Source organism: Chrysemys picta, chromosome 6 (genome assembly GCF_011386835.1).
Source record: "Chrysemys picta bellii isolate R12L10 chromosome 6, ASM1138683v2, whole genome shotgun sequence".
NCBI lineage: Eukaryota > Metazoa > Chordata > Testudines > Emydidae > Chrysemys > Chrysemys picta.
In genome coordinates, this window is record NC_088796.1 from 129,618,382 (window position 1) to 129,642,667 (window position 24,286).

The window sequence follows — 24,286 nt, forward strand, 5'->3', positions numbered from 1 at the left end:
CATTCATACATTGGTGTCAGTACCGAGTAATCCCTGGAATGTCAGTGTTAAAGGTGGCATGTCTTGCAGCAAGCCTGGAGTCTTCTCTGTAAACCTTGTTGTTTCTGTAGTTCCTCCTCAAACAGGAAAGACCCTTGAAGGATAGAGCTGATATGTTTGTCCCAGGTGTCTGGTCAGTGATTGCTGCTTTGGTCTCAGGACACCTCTTGCTGTGATGGATGCTGCCAAGATTCATGTAGTGGTTATGATGTCATAAATAACATTGACCACCAAGGACACTGTCAGTTTCAGAAAGGCTAGTAGGATCTGGGCCAGTTCACATTGTTCATCTTTCTATAGCCTCAGGAGATTTTGCTGTCTCTAGTCATCTGAATGCTGAATTCGTAGATCCTGGAGAAAAGAGACTGGTGTTCACCTGAAATGGCTTCACTTCTCTTTATCTTTGAGATGGCTCCATCTGTGCAGGGTCGTTCAGTGAACTTTTCATTGTTTTCTTTTCTGTGACCCGTATTCCTGTGTGACATGATGGATCTTGGGACCCTTTGGAGCAATGTTTTGGTCTACTAACCCCAAAGAGTTGGAAGTTACTGCTCTAACTGAATCACAATAAATGTGAGGATGGCTTGTAAGATTTTCATACCTTTTAGAATCAGATGATTAGTTTGACATTTCATGGCTTGTACTGCTGTATTCTTTTTCCATCAGGGGTATATGAGATGGTTACTTTTCAGATGAAGCCTGGTGGGCCGGCTCTGTGGGGCCAGTCGTTCAGAGCTGCAATCAATGCTCATCTCAATACAGGCTACACGAAGCTGATTGGTGTTTTCCACACAGAATATGGATTACTTAACAGAGGTACAGTACTAGTCAGTTTTCAGTACAGTCATGGGCGCAGAGGGGCAAAGGTGCAAATCAGCAATACTTATGAGAGTGTTCAGACTCCTGATTAATGTCACTACAACTTTGGAGGCTGCATTTTGGATCCTGGGCCTCTTGCATGGCTTTAGCTAATCAAAAACGGTGGTGTCTTATTTCTGTCACCATAACTGTACTTTCCCGGAGTCCGCATCCATGGTGCTAGCACCGAGCACTGGTAGTATGATAAATGGGGTGCTTGTCTCACTGTAAGCGTGCTAGAAACCAGTGCCAGCACTAGGCCTGTGGGGAATTGAAACTCCATAGATACACACCATGCCAATAAGCAAGCCCTGAATCATTGAAAGGATTTAAATGTATAAATAAGTCTGGCTCATGCTTGCTTATGGATCACTTCCTCCTCTCAAATACAGCCAAATTACTCTCTCTTGCCAGGAGAAAAGGAGCAGCATCTTGGCACTAGTTCTGATATCACTGTAAGTGCATGGAAGGGCACACATGCACCAGGATAGCCCCGCTAATATCACGGGTGATGCATATGGACATACACAACTGTCTAACTAGTCAGATCCAGTGTTTCTTTTGCCCTGGAATCCTGTACACTGTCTCCCTGAATTCAGCTTGACATGGGGTCTAAAGACAGTTTGCTGAAACTAGAGTTGTGGCTTAAAAGGATTAGAAAATGCAGTGTTAAAAATCAGCATGAGAAAAACTCTGCAGAAGGAATGTCTTGTTTGATGAATTGCTGCTTTTGGGTGGAGGATTTCAGAACAGAGCAAAGGACCTGTAGGATATTTCCTGTAATTTAGCTACGGTCTCACTCTTCAATTTGTTATGCTCTTGTTTTCACAGTTCATGTGCTCTGGTGGAATGAGAACCCTGACAGCCGTGCAGCAGGGAGGCATTATGCCCATGAGGACGCCAGGGTGGTAGGAGCTGGTAAGCAAGAAGGCTGTGTCTTTTCAGCATGTATACTGAAAAGTCAGAATACCGTTCATTTAAGAATGCTGTCTTGTTTTACCTAATTCTGTGTATTTAATTTCAGTGCGGGAGAGTGTTAGATTCCTGGAGTCCCAGCAAAATATGCTTCTGATTCCTATGCCTTGTTCACCATTGAAATAGTTTTCTACCGACTGATGTAATGGCAGACAACACAACTTTCATACGGCATTTTTATCCTGAACAGTCATATGAGTCTCTCTCAATACCAATATAATCTAGCCAAATATTTTTCAATTTACTGTATGTGGATAAAACCTAAATCCACATGCTTAATCTTAGCCGTAGTCCTCTGCACTCTGTGCCATAATAAGAATTCAAGGCCTGCCCACCATGCCGCGAACTCTGCAAATGCTTCGTATTAGCCATGAATTTCTCATCTTATCGCCACTTGAAGATGCATCCATGCAGAAGTATTCTATAACTGGTACAAAAAGGCAAAAGGCCCTTTCCAAAGCTCACAGCTGTACCAGTGCAAGGATGATCAGAGAGCTGTTATCTGTATAATGTACTTTGCTATCTCCTGAGAAGGTCACATCTTCCCAGTTACTACTTGTTGCCCTAAAAAGCAGGAATCCTAATCTAGGTTTTGCATGCTGACCATACATCTCACTGGTGTGTCTGCTTGTATTTATTATTTTTAATGAGGTTGGAATTAGGTATAAGAAATGTTGCAGTAAAATTGGTTAAGTGGTGATATAGGGAACTCAGCTTAAGTATCAGGAGTATCTTTTTTACTTGAATTACTGTATTGCAATTCACTTAAATTCTTTCTATTGTGGGTCACAGCCCTTTATTCAATTATGACTGAACAGTAAGTTACATGGATCACATCTCCATGCAAATACTTGTTTATTGTGCTGAAACTGATTATGAATGACTTGATTAATTCTGAGAGTTTCTTTATGAATTGTATCATATTAACTGGTCCACTAAAGTCCATATGCCTATACTTTTGGAGAAAGCTTTGCCAGACTGTAAAGCTCAAAGCCTAATAAAAGCATTGATTATTGTTCTGCATCTTGTATATAGCCATATTACTTGCCTAAAACTGTTCCTGTCCTTTCAACCAAGAGGCTATAACACTTCTATAAATGCAGCATTCTGAAGGTTCTACATGTTGGTTCCAGCAGCCTAGAGAATAGTTCCTTTAGAGCCAGTAATCTTGCTCCTTAACTTGCTGGAGGGAGTCACGGAGTGTGTAGATGCATGTTGCCCATCTGTCTGGGACTAAAAATCAGATCTTGGTCTAGTTTACAAAGCATTGCCCCAAGATATTAATTCAGTTACTTTATACACAAGTTGAGATATTCAATGTATGAAGACTTACGACTAAAGCCTAGTTTATAAATAAAAGCAAATGTAAATGGGGAAAATATTGCCCATGGGATGCAACTTAACATTTGTAAAGACAAGTGTATGCAGTGTAGATAGGCTCTGATTGAAGTTGTCAACTAGAATAGCCCCTTTAGCTGTACACTGCATTACAGAGGACACGTGCACTATCCTCAGGATGATAGGACCAACGTCAGACTCAGTGGAGACTGACGTCTTCAGAGATCAGTTTTTCCTATCTTTGATTTTTTTTTTTTTAAACGCTAGATTAGGTCTTTGAACTTGAATCTGATTTATTATGCTGCTAGTATCAATTCTGAATATCTCTGACCTTAACCTGGACTAAGTTTTAATCATAGAATCATAGAATATCAGAGTTGGAAGGGACCTCAAGAGGTCATCTAGTCCAACCCCCTGCTCAAAGCAGGACCAATTCCCAGCTAAATCATCCCAGCCAGGGCTTTGTCAAGCCGGGCCTTAAAAACCTCCAAGGAAGGAGACTCCACCACCTCCCTAGGTAACGCATTCCAGTGTTTCACCACCCTCCTAGTGAAATAGTTTTTCCTGATATCCAACCTGGACCTCCCCCACTGCAACTTGAGACCATTGCTCCTTGTTCTGTCATCTGCCACCACTGAGAACAGCCGAGCTCCATCCTCTTTGGAACCCCCCTTCAGGTAGTTGAAGGCTGCTATCAAATCCCCCCTCATGGTTATTGAAGAATGTGTTACGTGGCACAGGACACTGGGATTTACCCTCTACCGTAGTGGACTGCAGAAGTAAAACTTACATTAATATTGTTTACATTAAAGGACTAAAACAATTCAGTTCATCGGAAAGGTGTAAAACAATTTTCCACTTAATGTGTGGAAGTTCACATCACAAACCAAACATAAACAAGGTCCTCCTGCGTGTCACAGATTAATGGCACTGCTCTAAACAGTAAATGCATAACAGCAAATTTTTGTAGATGAACAGTGCTGTTACAGCTTTATTTTTGACTTAATACAAGGCAATTAAAATGCCTAATACTTCACAAACAGTTATTAGCAAATACAAATATATATATTTATTTTTAATGAAAATGTCCATTGAAAGATTTAACTTAAGTTTTGTTGTGAAATCTCTAGATTTTGCAAAGTTAACAGATATTCCAGTGCAAAAATAGATCCCATTACAGATAGCATAAAGTGCTTGGAATGAAGGACCAACTGTATTTTGGGGGGGCGGGGTGGGAGTATGAGGAAGGGGAGAAGCACTTTATCTTGGGGAAAAAATAACATGTATAGTCCTTATTGAAATACAAATATACTACAAAAAGGGTTGCAACAATTTAATAGCATACAGTAAGTGGTAACATTGTTTCAAATACATAAATGCCCTAAATGCAGTTCTGTTATCAGAGTGGTTCACAATTGTAACACGTGTGGCACTTGGATAATTTTGCCTGACATCCAACTCCAAGGGCAGAAAGAAGTAGTTGGAAATCATTTCAGCGAGTGAGAGAGCGGTATGTGAGAACTATATGGCACAGGATGGATTCCATACAGATTAAAAAAATGTACAAGAGGCTGAGATTTCTCCAGGGACTGAAGAGGTGTGAAATATTCCTGTTACCTTCAACATCTAGTGTAACTTTTCTTTTTATCATAGAAGCCAGATTGTGCATTAGGACTCTTCAAGGCTTTCTTCTTTGGCAGGGTTAGGAGAAATGAGCACGTTGTGAGTACACTGTCTACCCACTGCAAATGAAATCATCCATCAAAAAAACTGCAACCATCTGTATGGGTTTAAAATAAACCCCATTGCAGTGGGCTCAAACTTGCACACCTCACATTCCTATTATACTGACTGGTTCTGTGCATTGCAGGATTGAGTCTATAGCTGTAGTCTCTCTGTTGAGATTGTGAATTAGTGCCACTTGTGGTGTTGATTTTCAGAGGTATTAAATGTTCAGTGTGTTCATTGACTCTGAAAATCATATCATAGCCCTGATCCTGCAGCCCTTGGTATCATGTGAGTTACAGCTGCAGGATTGGCCCCAATATTTATAACAGCTCTGCTCCTGAAAATATAATGTATACTGTTAATCTATTAATCATTCGGTGAGGATACTGGGGGAAGTCTGAGTTCCTGTAAGTAGAATACAGATATGCTTTAAGAAATGAGGTATACTAACCCCTTCTTCTGTCCTTTCCCCTCTACAACAGTATTCTGTGGATTAAATTATGAATATAGTATATAAAAGGCACTTCAGCGTAGCTGTAGATTAGTTTACTTTATCCCAATGCAGAAATACAGTCAGGACTGGTAGACTTAACCCTTTGCACAGTGTTTCATTTAATAAAATGCTGAATTTATCAATGCCAGGATGCCTGGAAGTATATAAATAATCATCACATTGCCTAATACTGCTAAAGTGATCAGTTCATGGCACTTTCTGTATTTATTAGTGTAAGACTTTGGGGCATTTACTGAAGAAAATCAAGTCATGATGGAGGAGTATCCAGAGGTAATAAATAACTTTTAGAGGCCCGGTGCAGCAAGGGCCATAAAGCACCAGTAGCCCTGTTGAGTCAGTGGGGCTGCTCATGCGCTTGGGGCTGAGGCTGGCTCTAAGGGTTGAAGCACAGCTGGGGTGCCTGAGGAACATTAGTACAGATGTGCTGCCATGGCACAGCCAGACGAGAGAGGCTGTCAGTAATTCTCATCATGGTAAAGTTTTGAATTGTAGATTACGGATTGCTGTCACTGGGGTGTTGGGGTTTATGTGCCTAGTTGTTTCCAAGGGGAACTTGGATGAGGTGGTTTCCTACACGAACAAAAGTATGTTCTGCAGTTAGGGTTCACCTAATAAACTACAGCACATTAATCTAACCATATATCAATTTCCATGTAGGAGAGTTTCAGGCAAACTGTTGTAGCTGAAGCCAGGGCTGGTGGTACTTGTTCGAACACATAATCTGGGATTTGCACAGACCATATTACATGCCTGTAACAAAGTTATCACTGAAAATAGAGCATGACAATGCCGACATAATGTAATAAATTACACTATGGCTAAAGATCTAATTGAAGTATTTCCATACCCTAACTGCTGCCTTTTTAAGGACATATAAATAATATTGTTGAAAAAAATCTACATCTCTTCAGGTTTTCAGTTTAAGTGACAAAGCCAGAAATGACAGCACATTTGAGCTAAGCAATAGCGAATTTCAGATGCTGGTTACCTTTCTGCTGCCAAACAGGAATTCAAGAATAGGCATTCCATAGCAGAACGACTGTCTCGTGTGTTATAAGTTACTCTTGGCATTAGCAGCGTATACAACCAATGAGTGTGCTGCTCTAGTCTGATCCCTAGTTTTGCTTCTCCTCCACAGCTCTCTACTCAGTCCTTGCGCAGCCTTCCAAGTGGCACTACTGTGGTATCACCAGAGGAGCAGCAAAGTACTTAACTACATAAAGGCTCGTTAGGGAGCAGATGATTGGTCACAATGCTAGTGGGACAGTCCCATACATTTGCAAGGTTCAGTTGTGCACACTGCCATCCCTGCAGCGGATGATGAGATAGGTTATTAAATCTCTGTGTACCATCTACATATGGTATGCTTCGTAGTTTAGGATTATTACCGATTGACCTCCACCAGTCTATAAAGATCTTTACAGAGTAGCCGGTCCGGTGGTTCCTCCCCCCCCAAAATAAGGCCACAACACTGTGCCTTTTGGTAACTGGTTGGCACTGACTGTTTCGGTGCATTCATTGCCGGCAATGCATGTAGCACCAGGGAAATTCCACTCCCAATATGAAAAAATTTAAAGAGTACGAACGTGCACACCTTTAAAATATCAATAAATAATCACTGGCCATGATTCCGCAATAAACGATTGTTGCAACCCTAGGAAAAGTATACGGTGTAGGAACAAAATACAGTATGGCTGAAAGCCCACAGTGTCCAATGGGTTCCATACTACAGTTTCACAGAGTTATACTGTAATGAACTAGATTCAAGTCAGTCACTTGAGAACAGTACAACAAGGCAATGACTCCAAGAGGCACTGCCTCTGTAATGGAATTTTGTTTTCATTGCATTGAATTGCATTGCATTGAATGGTTATCAGTAGAGTGTCCAGTTTACGTCTTTCCCTCTGTATCCTCTAGCTTTCCCCTTTGGGAATATCCCATTCCATGCAAAGGAAGGTGTGCTGTCTCGTCCTTCTGCTCAACACCATGTCCTTGCCTAGAGTAGCTCACACGCAACTTTCTTTCACCTTCTCATCTTGCAGAAAAGACGTAAGGATTGCAATGTCCACAACAGTCTGGTTTTTGTGCAATGACATGTCCTTTGTGTGGTCATCATCACTTTGGTCCTTGGCAAAGTTTACAAATACCTACAAGAGAAAAGGGTCATGGAATCTTTAGTCACTTTGGGCTCTGCTTAATGCAGGACATTTTCCTCTACGAACTGTTTGTTTACCATGGATTCAACCCTGCTCCCTATTGAAACCAATGACAAATTTCCCACTGGCTTCAATGGCAGTAGGATTAAGTCCAGTATCTACTCTTTGTCAATTAAAATAGAGTTACAGAAGAAAAGCCCAGGTGGAAAAATACAAAATCTGCCACACAGGAAGCAGCTTTATCCAAAGGCCTCAGCTGCCTTATCAGGTGTTTTGGCTACTGCACCCCTCTTCATTGCACTAGCTTCGCTGGTCACTGCATTGAGCTCAACATCCTATTCCTCAATTCCTTCCTGCTCACGACCCTCATTTTATCCTCCCTCCCTCTGCATCCTTCTCCCACCCTTTGCTTCTGATCACTCTTGCTTTCAGACTCCTTTTCCACTATCCCCAGAGTGGGACCTCTGTGCCAAGCATCCTCTGCAAAACCCTTTCAACACAGATCTCTTCAGCAGTGGTAGCGCCACACCTTTTCCTACTTCTGTACTGCATAGTGCCAGTGCTAGATTATAAACTCTTTGAAGCAAAGGCCCTGCCTTTTGAAGTCTCCTGGAAGGTGCCATGTATTTTTACACTGCTATGTACTTTGCATTTATAAATACCGCATGTGTTTACTGTGTGCTATATACGTTGCACTGGAAGTATTACCTTGCACTACTATGGTGCCTCTCATCTGAGGATTTCAAAGGCTTTTATAAACATGAATTTCGCCTCACAAGACCACTGTAGGCATTCTGAACCCCATTTTACAGATGAACAAACACCCACACAGAGGGTTAATGACTTTACCCACAGTCACACAGGATATCTGTGGAACAGGAACAGAAACCACGTATCCTAACGTTCAGTTCTGTACAATTGCAAGACTATACTTTGTCCCTCAAATGTGTTTCTCTTAGCTTTTATGTCACATTTAGCCTGAAGGCTTGGTTCAGAGTAGGGAGAAAAAGATGCACTGGATAAGCCAATGATGATAATACCTAGCTCTTATGTAGCCCTTTTCATTAGTAGATCTAAAAGTGCTGTACAAAAGGAGGTCAGCAGCATTATCCACATTTTACAGATGGGGAAACTGAGGCACAGAGTGGTGAAGTGACGCCCAAGCTAGTTGCAGAGTTGGGAATGGAAGCCAGGTCTCCTGAGTGCTCTATCCACGAGGCCCCACATAAATATTTGCCTTTCTACAAAGGTGAGATTCATTGACATGTTAAAATCTCCACATAGGAAATACTCAGCTGAAGACAAATGGTCAAACTCTGCTCCCAGTTACACTCTGGAGGTCCAGTGGAGTTACTCAGGGTTTCCCAGCTATGTAAAGAGAGGAGAATTGGGCTCACAGCGCACTAGAAACTTACTTGGTCAAGTGTAGTCTGAGAAACGGAGTAGTCTTCTATGTGGAGTCTTTTTTTGTTCTGGGAGAGGATGCTAAATATCCTAGCCAGAGAGGATGGCGAGGATGGGAGCTGGTACTGAAGCATGTTCCGATGCTTCTCCTTCAGGACGCTGCCAGGAAAGGCAAGCCCGAAGAATTCCTGAACGGGCTTCAGGTTAGGGTTTGCCCCCGCTATTCGCACTACTATTGTATAGCCATCTCCAAACCTGCAAACAGCACCAAGCAGAGGAGTTTAGGTGAGTCTCTTGGAAAAAGGGGTGTCATTTAAAATACACAGCCATTTCCTGTAGCTTAAAGAGCAACAAGAAAGCCACATAAGAAGAGCCGAAGAAGGAGAAAAAAAATCACTCACGTCAATATCCCAGCAGCTCAGATTGAACTGGTTGGCAGCCCAGTGCAGGCCCACTGACAAGTCTATGGCCTGAGCAAAATGAAAGCGCTCACCTGTTCTTCAAATGCTGGACGCTGCCAAGACACCTGAACCGCCCGTTGACCATTATTGCCATTCGAGTGCACAGGGCTTCGCATTCTTCCATGCTATGGGGGCAAACAAAAAACCATTTAACCCTGCAAAAAGCCTGCGTTTTCTGAAATCACCACCGCTACATCGCACCAACCTGCATTTACAGAAACAAAGCAGCTGAGGTGAATGTTTAGATTTCAAAATCCACCCCCAGTTAAATCAGACTGGAGAAATACAATGCAGTATATACCCAACTATAATGAACACTACATGCCTGTGAGATGTAAGCACCACTGATCTCCCCTCCTTGATGACGCTCAGAGCACAGTTCCATAAGAAACGGCGTGCCTTGGGATCCATTCCCGTGGTTGGCTCATCCTGAAAATTACATTTATACTATAACATGCTACTGACACACTATTTCGTATACAATGACAATATTTAACTGTGAAGAGTGAAAACCACACCCATCCAACTGATTTTTACTGGAAAAGTTTAAAAATTTCATGGAAATTTTCCCCTTTTTTCTTTCAAAATTTAAAATATGATTTTTCCCCAGAAATTTTAACTTAGTAAAAATTTGATCAGCTCTATTGTTGGTCAAAATTTGGAGAACAAATTTTGTGAATGTTGTACATTTTTTTCTCTAACTAAAAAATTTGGTCATCAATTTCAATATTGGAAAAATGAATGAGCTCTAGTTTAAATAGAACGTGTAGCTCTCACTCATCACATACTATGGATTTTAGTAGCTCTTTTTCAAGAATTCACAAAAGGAAAGATAAAACCATTGCTTTCTTGTCTATTCTTTTCTCAAACTGTTCACACATAAAGAGCTGGATCTGATCATCCATCTATGCACAGAACTCCCTTGACGTTAAGGGAGTTTTGTATATAAAGCAGTGGCAAGCTATCAGCCTTAATTCTTAGTGAGTATCCAAATCTAGACAGTCATTGCCAAAGTAATCGGAAACAACTCTCTGGAACAAATTTCCAAAAATACATGGCATGAGATTCAGGCCTCCATTTTGCCTTGTATTTGTACATATAACTACATCATGTTCACATATAAGTTGGCCCTTTGCACATACAAATGACATGTTATGCATTTAAATGTATACTTCATTGCCAAATGGTAAAACTTCACCGACTTCAATGGGAACAGCATTGAGACCTAGTTATTTTTTAAAGGAAAAAAATGTTAATACATGAAGAGTCGTGAACTCACCAGGAACACCACCGGAGGGCTCCCAATCAGGGCAATAGCAGTGGAGAGCTTGCGTCTGTTCCCTCCACTGTAGTTCCCAGCATATTTTTCTCCATATTTCACAAGGCCCAGTTTACGAATTGCCCATTCGCCAACCTACAGGAAGAGAGGGCAACATGACCTTCTGAATCAATATCTATGGGTGGGAACTACTGCACTGGAAGGTAAAGAGTCTTTGGGAAATAGAAAAATATTTATAAAAATTAGGGCTGTCAGTTAATCGCCTTTAACTCACGTGATTAACTAAAAAAAATTAATCGCAATTAAAAAAATTAATCGCAATTAATCACACTTATAACAATAGAATATCAATTGAAATTTATTAAATATTTTTGGATGTTTTTCTACATTTTCAATATTGACTTCAATTACAACACAGAATACAAAGTATACAGTGCTCACTTTATATTATTTTATTACAAATATAAGCACTGTAAAATGATAAAAGAAATAGTATTTTTCAATTCACCTCATACAAGTATGAAGAACGGTCTCTATCATGAAAGTGTAACTTCCAAATGCAGATTTTTTTTTGGTTACATAACTGCATTGAAAAGCAAAACAGTGTAAAACTTTAGAGCCTACAAGTCCACTCAATCCTACTTCTTGTTCAGCCAATCGCTAAGACAAAAAGTTTGTTTGCATTTACAGGAGATAATGCTGCCTGCTTCTTGTTTACAGTGTCACCTGAAAGTGAGAACAGGCGTTCGCATGGCACTTTTGTAGCCGGTGTTGCAAGGTATTTACATGCCAGATATGCTAAACATTCGTATGCCCCTTCATGCTTCGGCCACCATTCCAGAGGACATGCTTCCATGCTGATGATGCTCGTTAAAAAAATAATGCGTCAATTAAATTTGTGACTGAACTCCTTGGGGGGAGAATTGTATGGCTCCTGCTCTGTTTTACCCGCATTCTGCCCTATATTTCATGTTGTTATAGCAGTCTCGGATGATGACCCAGCACATGTTCGTTTTAAGAACACTTTCACTGCAGATTTGACAAAATGCAAAGAAGGTACCGATGTGAGATTTCTAAAAATAGCTACAGCACTTGACCCAAGGTTTAAGAATCGAAGTGCCATCCAAAATCTGAGAGGGACGAGGTGTAGAACATGCCTTCAGGAGTCATAAAGAGCAACACTCTGATGCAGAAACTACAGAACCCGAACCACCAAAAAAGAAAATCAACCTTCAGCTGGTGGCATCTGCACGCCAGCTACATCAATGCCATGCGAACGCCTGTTCTCACTTTCAGGTGACATTGTAAACAAGAAGCGGGCAGCATTATCTCCTGCAAATTGTAATCAACCTTGTTTGTCTGAGCGATTGGCTGACCAAGAAGTATGGCTGAGTGGACTTGTAGGCACTAAAGTTTTACATTGTTTTATTTTTGAGTGTAGGTTGTTTTTTTTACATAATTCTATATTTGTAAGTTCAGCTTTCATGGTAAAGAGATTGCACTACCGTACTTGTATGAGGTGAATTGAAAAATACTATTTCTTTTGTTTTTTTTACAGTGTGTATATTTGTAATAAAAATAAATATAAAGTGAACACTGTACACTTTGTATTTTGTGTTGTAATTTAAATTAATATATTTGAAAATGTAGAAAACATCCAAAAATATTTAAAATAAATGGTATTCTATTGTTTAACAGCGCGATTAATTTTTTTAATTGCTTGATGGCCCCAGTCAAAACAGACCCAGTTATACAGCACTCTCTTTGGGTACTGCTCAGTGCCCATTCGCTGGGTGGCAAGCTACTGTTTCCTAGGGCTTGCAGTAACATGACTCATTGTGCGCTCGTAGGAAATGGCCCAAGATTCCTCAAGGTGCTTGCAGTTACTGCACACCACCACTGCAGATGAAGGCCCTTAAACTGATTGGGGAAGAACCTCAGCTGCTGTGAACAGGCACGGCTCCTTTACACAGATATGGCCCATTAGTATTTCCAGACCAGCGCTCTATCAAGATCTACCGCCTCTGGGATGTAGATGGCGTATGTTGCTGACAGCATGAGAAGTCAACAGCAGAGAGGGAGTGGCCTGACTGACTGCTCCCGCACTGGGAACACCCAAATGTCAGTGTTCAAATAATGAAAACTTAGTCCCTATAAACTATGAGTGGCCAGACTGGGAAGCCCTTAAATTGGTGAGCATGTATTCTCAATGAACTCAATGGGACTACTCCTCAGAGTAAATGATCAGCAACAGGAATAAGGACTCCACCATTTATCCCTAAATAAGCATTCCTTAAGGCAACCGATCAGTCTAGGAGTAATGGTGACCAGTAGGAAAAGCCTGGGGAGGGTTTAACTGACTGGAAACCCAGGTTGATTGGTAATATCAGCGGCTCTGTGCAGGACACAGTTGTCCTAGGTAGGAGTGAACGAGCAGAACACTTGTTTGGTACTGAAAAACCACAGCAGATGACAATTTCGCTATCCTGTCCAAACCGACAGATTAAAGTGGGCAGTGGAATGCAGTTCAGCCGGGGTCTGTGCTTTGTGGTTTGCGTACCTGGCAGACTTCTTTCTCAGGAACACCCCGTAAAAGTGCAAAGAACTCCAGATGTTCTCTCCCCGTCAGCAGCTCGTTAATAGCATCAAACTGAGGGCAATAGCCCATGTTCTGATGGACTCCTTGGATGTTAGACAAGATACTATAAAGCAAGAGAAGATCCATAGTTAGGATTGTGCAACATCCGTTGCCTTTTCAGGTGGGGAACACAGAACGGGGATTTGACCAGTCTCATTCTGGAAGTATAACCAGTGGCTTAGGCAAAGCTGTGACTGGATCCCAAAAGCAATTGGGGGTCACAGTAATTTCTTTTAAAATGTGACTGTTAATCACGATGGGCACCATTGTCAAAAACGCCTACGTAACTTAAAAGCCTATGGGCACGTCTACATGGCAAGTTACTGCGTGGCAAGCCTGGACTGCTACAGCACAGTGAAAGCCCTGGAGTGCCAGCAGTAATGGGACTTCGACTGTGCTCAAGCAGTGTCCACATGGGGCATCACTGTGCAGCAAGCTGTTACAGTAACGTGCTACGTGGACAAGCCCTAAGCCCCATTTTTCAAAGTGACTCAGGATTTAGGTACATTTGAAAATGTTACCCTATGACCTTGACTCAGCAGAGCACATGCTTAAAGTTAGTCAGGTTTAGCCCTGGTGCAAGCAGGGGCCAGTCTCGCAAAGTCAGTGGAGTTACATCTGCTTGGGAATTTGAACACACAGGAAGGAGAGAGAAGCAGAGGATTTTCTTTGGTGAAGCAGAGGGAAGTGTCTTCTGCTCACCTGTTTCCCTTCAGATAAGCTTCTCCTCCCGTCACATCTGTATCTCCAGTTAGCATCTTGAAAGTTGACGACTTGCCAGCGCCATTCACTCCCAGGAGGCCAAAGCACTGAAAACATTAAAGAGCAAATGAGCCCATGTGTATTTGAGTGCATGATCTGACCTGCAGAATCTTTTATTACTGACAATGACAGGCATAAGGCAGGAAGAAGTCCCTGGACTCTCAGAGCTCAGGGTGAGAGTGAGGGTCTATAGGAAAAAAACATCTTTTTATGTATAAATGTGAGCAAATTTGATCTGGAATTAGCAAGACAGACTAACGATGGCTCCCCCCATTCTGACAGCTGCTCTTCAGTGTAATACCACATTTTCATAGGAAGTTTCTGAACTTTTATTTCCAACTGAAATCATTTGGAAGGGAGAAGGGAACAAAAGCATTTTATCTAGAGGAATAGCCTCAGACTGCATACCAAACACTAATGTATTTATCCTGCCACCCCAAGTGAGTGCGATTATCCTTGTTATCCTGAGGGATTTAGTGATTTGTCCAAGGTCACACCCAGAGTCTGCAGCAGAGCAGGGAATTGTCTTAAGCACAAGACCATGTCTCTTCATTACAATGAAAACCTCAAGGATTTCAGCTCTTATCCTACTCACTGCCTTCTACTGCTCCGAAATAGTTCAGTAAAAACAAACACAGATCTAGATGAGAAATTGGTCGTTACCTCCCCAGGAGGGATTCCAACACAGATCCGGTCAACAGCTGGTTTTCTCTTCATTCTATAAATCTGAAACCAGGAAATACAAATTAATGAGAATAAGCAACGTGGGAGGGTGGGAGAAGAGAGAGACTCTGAGCCCCATGTACTTCCCAAGACATCCTTAAGGCTCCAGTCCTGATCCGCCTGGACTTGATGGCTAAATTCTCATTGGACTTCAGTGGGACAGGATTAGCTTTTTACTACCACATCAAATCATACTAGCCATACTCCCGGAGGTAACTGGTGGTCGAGATAATCAGGGGAGCTGATTCTGGGGTCTGCACTCAGGCATACAGGGCCAGATCCTCGGCTGGGGTTAATTGGCATAGTTCTGTTGACTTCAATGGAGGGTCTAGCCCAATATCTGATTGGGAAAGAAACTGTAATGCGTCAGACAGTGCCCCAGACATGCGAGACTTGTGCCAGATATTCGTGCATTCTGGATGCAGATGCACTGCTGACATCCAACACATTTTACCTGCTGGAAGTGAACTGCCTTTTAAGCCTGTGAATAGAATGTATCTGGGCCCTGACTCAAAGTCCACTGAAATCTGTGAGAGTCTTCCCCTTGACTCCCGTGGGTTCTGGATCAGGTTCTGGGTAAGCTGTGTGGTACTGGTGAGGGACTGCCCCAGCCCCAACCTATCTAGGTAAGCATGTGCAGCCCTCTCTCTCTCACCTTGGTCAGCTCTTTGATTTCAAGGATGTCACTCTGTCCGCCGCCACTAATTATCCTCTGCCTCTCCCTGGTCACATCCTCATCTTCATCATTCACAGGAGGCAACTTGGCACTGACAGGCCTTCGAAGGGGAACAAGTCAACGTGAAAAGGAAGAGAAGAAAGCATCCAAGGTGAATGCATTACAAATGAAAGAGAGGGTGAGACAGATGTCAATCATGCACCGGCATCCAAACAGAACACACCCGGGGAAGCCCTTCTGTGTTTGCAATTCAACCCTGTGCAGAAGGCTAGCAAGCTGCTTCCGTCCCACTTAGGCCTTCAAAGCGAGGCTTCAGTGCACAGGCCATGTGCACGCAGGGGAACTTCACCCATAGCGAATGCTGATCTGTTTGGTGTCAGAGCTGTTAGATCCAGGCACATGACTCCTAAGGCCTCCAGCACACTCTTGGGCTACTGATTATTGCTGTGTTCACATAGCGTCCTCCAGACAAAACCAATTTCACACCAACTAATGTTTGCTCAAGTTCAAAATACTGCCAAGGTCCAAAATGTTCTTTCTTGGAGATGCCTCCCACAGCTCTTCTCAGGCTGGGAGATGGGTTTGAACTAGAATTTTAAAGCTGTACTAGTGATGCAGACTTTGGGCCCATTCCTGCTGCCACTCAGGTAAATGGAAAAACGACATCCAGGCTCTGGCTGCACAATAATTTCCCACTGTGAATTGACAATGAGGTGATACAATGGCTGGCTGCACAAGCATCATCATTAACACAAGGTTGCTAACTGTGGTTTGACCTTGCTGATTGTCTAAGTTGTAGCATGGGTCTTTTGCAGTATGACCAGGCCAGCTGAATCCTATCTGCCACTGTCCTGTATGTCAGAGCCAAGCGCACACCTCAGGCTTCCGTGCATCTCCCCAGCCCCAGCCCACAACACTGACGCATGATGCAGAGCGAGCTTACCTCGGTTTGATGAAGAACCTGTACTGGATGAGCACTGTGATAAGGAAGAAGACTGCCCCTTCCACAGCCATGGCAAAGAGGTTCCGTCCCACCAGATCCCAGGACAGAGGGGACACAAAACGGTTCTCACCTGTTTGGAAAAGCCAAAGCACAGTCAGCGTTGCACAGCGGCTGGAGAACTGATACAAAGATGAAAGGCTCTTGCCCTGAGAGAGCTTACAGACTAATTTTAGACAAGATGCAATGAGAGGGTGACGCTAAGGGGAAAGAGAGGACAAAGATAATAAGATCACGTGGTGACCCAGTTTTGGCTTGTGCATGTAGTACTTTTCTAATAGTGATATTCAGATGTTCATTGTGCTAGGTGCTGCACATAGCTATAGTAATAGACAGGCCCTGCCCTGAAGAGCTTACAATCTAAAGGGGGGGAGGGATAGCTCAGTGGTTTGCGCATTGGCCTGCTAAACCCAGGGTTGCGAGTTCAATCCTTGAGGGGGCCACTTGGGGATCTGGGGCAAAATCAGTACTTGGCCCTGCTAGTGAAGGCAGGGGGCTGGACTTGATGACCTTTCAAGGTCCCTTCCAGTTCTAGGAGATGGGATATCTCCATTAATTATTATTATTATTATAAACAGTGAAAGGAAGCATTATCCCCATTTTACAGAGGGGGAACTGAGTCACAGAGCGATGAAGTGACTTGCCCAAGGGCACACAGAAAGTCTGTGGCGATGTCAGGAGTTGAACCCCACTCTCCTGACTCCCAGCCCCAGTGCCTTAACCACACGACCATCCTTCCTCTCAACTTGAGGCTGCATTTCATACAACTACATTTTTGTCTTTTTAAAGAATCAACTGACTCCCTAATAACTCAAGCTCCCTAACAGCTAAGAACCATTTGCTCGCTTGTCCTGGTAAGGAATCAGATGGGATATCTACAGGCTCTGGCCACTTCAGAGCAGACCTCTGTACTGTTTTCACTACTGTTAGCTAGGCACTAATCCTGCCAGGCCCTGGGAGCCAAGGCCCCTCAGTTCCTGGTGATGTCAATGGGAGTGGAAGGCAGTCAGCACCTCCCAGGCTCATGCCCTAGTGTTGAGCTGACGCTGTGGATCCCACATTGTGTGAGGTCACTTACCAAACCTTTCCAAAGCGTCGGCCATGGCCTGATTTTTCACCATGTCGATCAGTCCCCGCCCCAGGCAGAAGTGGGGGAAGATGAGGAACACAGACTTCAGGATTTCATTGATATTGTTCAGCTTCTAATGGAACAAAAGCCAAGCACAAATCAGTCACCTGAGCAGCTTCTCAGGGAGAGAACCAAAAAGCAGGGAGGTTTAGCTTGCTGAGGGTGACTGTCCTGTACATTTGCTTCCCAATGGGTAGAAACAACCACTCCACCACCCTCTGACAGCACAGATTAGACCAACAAACTTGACAAATAATGGGGGAACCCTCTGGGCATGATTATAATTGCTAAGTACTGTATGTACCAACACCACAAAGATAGTCCGGCCCAGAGAGCTCACAGTCCAAGATTTAGATAATATGCTTGAGGTGAACAAATAGGGCTGGGGTCGAGGTAACAGCAGAGAGATGGGATTGCCAAGCACTGTCTCAGTCACAGATTACCATCAGCTGAACTAATGCCAAGCAGGCATGGGATACCCCATTCCCCCAGGTCTCCAGAGGGCAGGGGACTGGTATTCTTATCTCAGCTTTCACTCCCACCTCCAAGTGAATACAGAGCTTAGCTTCTCCACACAGCACTCAGTAGCTACCAAACTCTTCTTTCCCTTTGACTATTGATTAGAAACAGCTGAAGAGTTTTAAGCCCCTTTCAGCAAGGTACGTAAGCATGTGAGTAGTGCCGCTGATGTCAAAGGGGCTACTCGTGTGCTTAAAGTTACACACGTGCTTACGTACCTTGCTTAACTGGGGTCTTCTGGGCAACATGCCCCACTTGCTCCACCATTCCCTATTCTGACCACTTGACCTAGCCTTCCCTCCCTTCCCCTGCACACCAGGAGATACAGAATGGACACCGCACACTCGCGAGTGCCTAAGGGCAATGTAAAGCAGTGGGGTGGTCAGTGACGCATCATGGGAACATACGTTATTGGTGAAGAGCTCGAGGACGAAAGTGGCCACACTGCCATTTATGCCAATGAAGAGATTCACGCTGGTCAGCACCACGTAGGCTGTGCTGGGGATCTTGAACACAAAGGAAGCTGGGTACATGAGTGGTGTTATAGACCACCTGGTGAGCAGAAAGACACAGTGTAAGACACGCTCATTCACAGCACAAAGTCCACTGCGGCCTCATGGCTCTCCTTGAGAGATGCAGCCTTACCCATAGAGCAGGAGCAGAAGGGCCAGTGCGGGCAGGTTGGAAGAGGACACGTAGGACTTCTGTTGGAAGCAGATGAAGATGATGATGACCAAGGTGGCTGGAACTACGTAGTTGCACTAGAAGGAGGAAGAAATAGCTCCAGGTTACTTGCAAAATAAAATCAAAAGCATCTTAATGCTCTACATTTGTTTTTGTTCAATATCTTAATTAATGATCTGGAGGATGGCGTGGACTGCACCCTCAGCAAGTATGCAGATGACACTAAACTGGGAGGAGTGGTTGATACGCTGGAGGGTAGGGATAGGATACAGAGGGACCTAGACAAATTAGAGCATTGGGCCAAAAGAAATCTGAGGAGGTTCAACAAGGACAACTGCAGAGTCCTGCACTTAGGATGGAAGAATCCCATGCACTGCTACAGACTAGGGACCGAGTGGCTAGGCAGCAGTTCTGCAGAAAAGGACCTAGAGGTTACATTGGACAAGAAGCTGGATATGAGTCAACAGTGTGCCCTTGTTGCCAAGAAGGCTAACGGCATTTTGGGCTGTATAAGTAGGAGCATTGCCACCAGATCGAGGGACGTGATCGTTCCCCTTTATTCGACATTGGTGAGGCCTCATCTGGAGTACTGTGTCCAGTTTTGGGCCCCACACTACAAGAAGGATGTGGAAAAATTGGAAAGAGTCCAGTGGAGGGCAACAAAAATGATTAGGGGGCTGGAGCACATGACTTATGAGGAGAGGCTGAGGGAACTGGGATTATTTAGTCTGCAGAAGAGAAGAATGAGGGGGGATTTGATAGTTGCTTTCAACTACCTGAAGGGGGTTCCAAAGAGGCTGGATCTAGATTGTTCTCAGTGGTAGCAGATGACAGAACAAGGAGTAATGGTCTCAAGTTGCAGTGGGGGAGGTTTAGGTTGAATATTAGGAAACACTATTTCACTAGGAGGGTGGTGAAGCACTGGAATGGGTTACCTAGGGAGGTGGTGGAGTCTCCTTCCTTAGAGATTTTTAAGGGCAGGCTTGACAAAGCCCTGGCTGGGATGATTTAGTTGGGGATTGGTCCTGCTTTGAGCAGGGGGTTGGACTAGATGACCTCCTGAGGTCCCTTCCAACCCTGATATTCTATGATTCTATGAAGTGGAGGGTAAAATATGGGAATAGAATTGAAAATAAGCTAGCACATTATACATGGTGATTGGAGAGCTTGCCAGCCACTCCACATCTTCCTTAGTCCAGCACCGGAAACGTACTGTGTACTTGTCCTAGGGTGAATCGCAGTGCCCAGATGTTACAATAAATGAAGAGGAATAAGTCAAGGTGTTTATTATTGTCACGATTCGTATTACAGTAGCCGGATAGTGATGGGAGGTTCTGGGCATGCCCCGCCCTGAAGAGCTAGCAATAGATTAAAAGACAAGATAAAAGGTGGGAAGGGAAACAGAGGTGTGGAAAAGGGAAGTGACTTGCCCAAGGTCACAGAACAGGCCAGCCAGCAGCAGAGCTGGGAATCAAATCCAGGGCTGCTGAGTCCTGGCGCAGTGCCCTGATCACACCATGCTCTTCAGCACTAGCTAATGTCAGTACATTCCCCTGGAAGTGGGAGTTCACCATGCCCTTTCAGTAGGTTTGTGACCATATGCACAGGTCTGTGTGCGCACACGCGTGCACAAGGGCCAAATTCAGCCCAGCCAGAACTCGGTAACCACACCAGCTTATACCAGGGATGGTCAGCTGTGCAGGGAGACCAGTGCTGTGCTGGCAGGAGAGCCAGGTGGGTGGAGCAGGGGCAGGAGCAGCTTGTCAGAACTACCAGGCACCAGAACACTCATCACATGCATCCCGTTAGGGCACGTAGAAGAACGCACACTCCTTCATCCTAACGAGCTCTGCAACGAAGGCATAGTGCTCTGCACTGCCCCGAGCCTAACCGGTACAAGCTGCCTTCGTTTCGCAGTTATGCGTGTTGTTACATATTGTAACCTGCTCTAAAGGATGAGCTCCCGGGAGGCAATCTTACCATGTCCCAGACGAAGTTAGCCAGCCAGTAGATCACCGGCTTCACCCCACTGATGAACTGCAGGTGCTTGGCCTTGCTGACTCGCTCCTGGATCAAGAAAACCACAAAGCTGGCGGGGACGAAGGACATGGCGAAGATCACACAGATGGAGACTAAAACGTCCACCGACGTGGTCATCCTGGGCAAAGGGAAATCAGAGTGGCGATAAATTATTGCCAGAATCTCCCTCCATACTGTGCCAGCGCACGTTAGCACCGGAACCTGAACTGGGGCCCCATTCGGCCACCCTCACCACACAATGGGAATACAGGTGGTAGAACTGGGCCCTCAGGTTAAGCTCTGTTGCAAGTATGTTCATTGAAAGGGCATTGTTGGGCTGGATAATGATGAGAGGTCTTTCACGTGTCTAACCACAAGGGAAAATGTCGGGATTTACATCTGAGTTTTACTCCACCAAAGATTTATATGTGTAGGGGACTGGCACATGAGAGCAAAGCTCTGCCCAGCACTTTTCCAGCGTTAACAAGCTTCAGTATAATGCAGTTGGGAGAGTCAGAGACTGAGATTTGCAAAGCTGCTTAGGGGATTTGGACACCCAAGTCCCATTAATGTAATGGGAATTGGAGATGCAATTCCCATAGGTGGTTTTGGAAATCTCAGCCTGGAGTGCTGCAAAATCCCTGGCCAGATCCTCAACTGGTGACTACAACTGGCCACGTTAATCCAGCACGGCTCTGGTCTGCTGGCTTTTGAATCACTAAGGAATCCTCGTTCCTTTATTTACCCGCTCCCCTCTCCCAACATCCATTTCTTGAAGCTTCCTTAATTCCAAGGAACTTTCTTCTTCCCTCCCTTCCATTCCCCTAGCCCCTCGTCTCCAGCAGGCCGCGGATAACATTCATACTAGGACGTACAGGGCGACCTCGGAGAGCTGCTGCTTGGTGAGGTTGAGCGGGTGGTTGAACGCGGTGATCCCGTAGGTGCTGGGGTTCTCGCCGTCCTGAAGGTTGGCCCGGAGGATGGCATTGTTGATCACATTCAGGAAGGAGCCAATGGCGTGCCAGCCTTTGTTATTGAACCAAACCTGAAAAGCAACATGCCAGCATCAATAGGGTTGCCAGCCATGCCTACCATTCTACAGGCTCCCCTGGTCCATAGCCAAGGGGTTCAGAGGTCTACAGCCACTTGGGTGGTGGTGGGAAGATGTACTGATTCTTCCTGCCTTTTTGCAAACTATTGTCAGCCACCTCAGTGGCACAATATACAGTTTGACAAGGGCAGTTATGTGCCCCCTGATCTCCTGAATAAAGGTGGTAGCATCACTTCAGTTCACATGAGGAACCTGGGATGTTCATGAGATCCTAAGCATGGGTGAATGGAGGCATATGGCCCATGTGCACTGGGAAAGCACAATCCATGGTTCCTATGCTGGGAGCAGGTAAGTGCCACGATCTACTGATTTCCAAAACCCTGATCCAACACCCTTTGGAGTCAATGGGCTTTGGACTGGGGTCCAAGAGGCCACTCTCTCCTGGAAAACACGACACAGGGATGTGGCAGTTTTGGTTCTGTTGGCAAATGATTCGGGCGCCGTGCCCCCTGTTCTGAACACATGCTGCATACGGATCGCTAGGGCATTGCCAATTAGAAGCAGAGCTGGGGTTTAAAATGCAAGGTTCTGGCTCCGAATATCAGGCACAGCTGTGGGTGGGCAGGATTTACCTTCACGTTGTTTTTTGTGTCCATCCCTTTCATGAAGCTTCCCAAGCTGTGAAGAAACTGATCTCCAGAACTCCCCTGTGAACAGCACACAATGGCACATTTGCTTCATCCATTATAGACAGTGCAGCGGATACCTTACTTATACTGTTTGCCTTGCCACAGATTGGGGGATGGGAAGGTGCCCCAGCCTCACAAGTCCCCTGAACTGCAGTCCCAGGGCTCAGAGTCCCTCACTATTCTTCTGGGACGTCTCCAAAGTGGGCAGGAAGTTGAGAAAGCCCCAGGGAACTCCAGAAGTGTCTTTTGTGTGGTAGCAACTAACCGGCACAATCCCACATAGAACTTTCCTATTCTAGCAGCTCTCAGAGACACTGTGTCACAAATACTCGCCCTCCCAAAAAAATCAATAGCCCAGATTCCTTCCTGGGCCAAGATCCATGAAGTGCAGAGGGGGAGGCCGAGGCTCACTGATTCTCTGAAGCAATTTGCACTTCCCTGGCACAGGTTAGAGCAGCTGAGAGGCTGCTCTAATTTACACCAAGTGGCAATCGGGCTGGATGGGGCCTAGGGGCTCTACTCCTGCTCTGTGCCAGCTGAGAGTGGGGGAGCTCTGAGCTAGCTAGATCCAGCTGCTGTCTGCCTGCTCTGTAACAGCAGTGGGGGAGCTCTGAGCTAGCTAGATCCAGCTGCTGTCTGCCTGCTCTGTGCCAGCAGTGGGGGAGCTCTGAGCTAGCTAGATCCAGCTGCTGTCTGGCTGCTCTGTAACAGCGGAGTGGCACAGAGAGGCCAGAATGAATGAGAATATCAGGCTTGATTTCCCCCCCCAGTTCTCATGTTGTGGTTTCTGAGACACCCAACCTGCTCTCTCAGATTCTGAGCTGAGCTAGCCGATAGTAACTGGGGTCACTGACTCCCATTGACATCAATGGAAGCTTCCTGGAGTGAAAAAGGAGTGAAATCAGAATAAGGACCTCAGGACTTAGTCCTCTTTAAGTCAGCTTCCTGACTCCACTTTGGGTTTATATGATCAGGTATTCCGAGACCGTAGTTACCTTCTGGATTTGAACAATGACGACTCCGCCCACAAATGCAGTTCTATTACAACCCATGCTAGCATAATGTGGCTCAGCACATGGTCCTTTATCTCAAGCAGAGGAAACTCATATTTTTAGACCCAAAGGTCCCGGGGTTCAGTCCCTGCTGGCCACACTCCCCCCCCCCCCCCAGGGGTGTACTATGACATCAGCACATTCTGAGCCCATATGAAATTGCTCTTCACCTTGGCTACCTCCAAGATTTTCTTCACTTGCTTGATGGCATCACTGACTTCATCGCTGGGAGGAAGCAGGAGGGAACTGCTGGCGCCCACTGAAAACCCACCATACCTGAAAGCACAGACAGACAAGATAGTGAAACACAGACTGACTCTACAGTGTTCTCCATAACAGGCCCTTTTTCAGCCCCTGGGGCTTTTAGCTTGCTGCTCTGTGCTGGGATCGAATACCTCAAAGTTAGGCCTTCAGTGACAACCTGAAGTTGACATTTGTTTGTTAAGCTTCCATTCAACGGGAGCCTCTAGGGGTGTCCACACAGCCCACAGCAGTGAGCCTGCCATGTAGACATGCCCGAACTCTCATAACCAAACAGGACTCCCACTCGCTGAGCTCTCCGAGGGGACAGCAGGACATTCAGGCTTATTCC

At 44.8% G+C, this 24,286-nt stretch overlaps 1 protein-coding gene across 3 annotated transcripts in view; it reads right to left on the minus strand.

Annotated features, from left to right (window-relative positions):
- Window positions 1–4,171: 4,171 nt before the first annotated feature.
- Window positions 4,172–24,286, minus strand: part of LOC135972314 (phospholipid-transporting ATPase ABCA1-like) — a 30,818-nt gene continuing 10,703 nt past the window's right edge. For 2 of the 3 annotated variants that reach the window (XM_065549860.1, XM_065549859.1), the window contains exons 10-26: window positions 23,865–23,970; window positions 22,586–22,660; window positions 21,778–21,947; window positions 20,864–21,041; window positions 18,845–18,960; window positions 18,607–18,751; window positions 17,630–17,753; window positions 16,495–16,624; window positions 15,531–15,651; window positions 14,816–14,878; window positions 14,093–14,199; window positions 13,313–13,454; window positions 10,753–10,887; window positions 9,799–9,902; window positions 9,506–9,598; window positions 9,024–9,267; window positions 4,172–7,599 (exon numbers count right to left, since the gene is read on the minus strand). In XM_065549860.1, the coding sequence (XP_065405932.1) occupies window positions 7,459–7,599; window positions 9,024–9,267; window positions 9,506–9,598; window positions 9,799–9,902; window positions 10,753–10,887; window positions 13,313–13,454; window positions 14,093–14,199; window positions 14,816–14,878; window positions 15,531–15,651; window positions 16,495–16,624; window positions 17,630–17,753; window positions 18,607–18,751; window positions 18,845–18,960; window positions 20,864–21,041; window positions 21,778–21,947; window positions 22,586–22,660; window positions 23,865–23,970 (2,194 nt within the window). In that variant the 3' untranslated portion in view covers window positions 4,172–7,458. Of the gene's footprint in view, window positions 7,600–9,023; window positions 9,268–9,413; window positions 9,599–9,798; window positions 9,903–10,752; window positions 10,888–13,312; window positions 13,455–14,092; window positions 14,200–14,815; window positions 14,879–15,530; window positions 15,652–16,494; window positions 16,625–17,629; window positions 17,754–18,606; window positions 18,752–18,844; window positions 18,961–20,863; window positions 21,042–21,777; window positions 21,948–22,585; window positions 22,661–23,864; window positions 23,971–24,286 lie in introns of all 3 variants that reach the window. The other variant, XR_010588735.1, reaches the window with a different exon arrangement.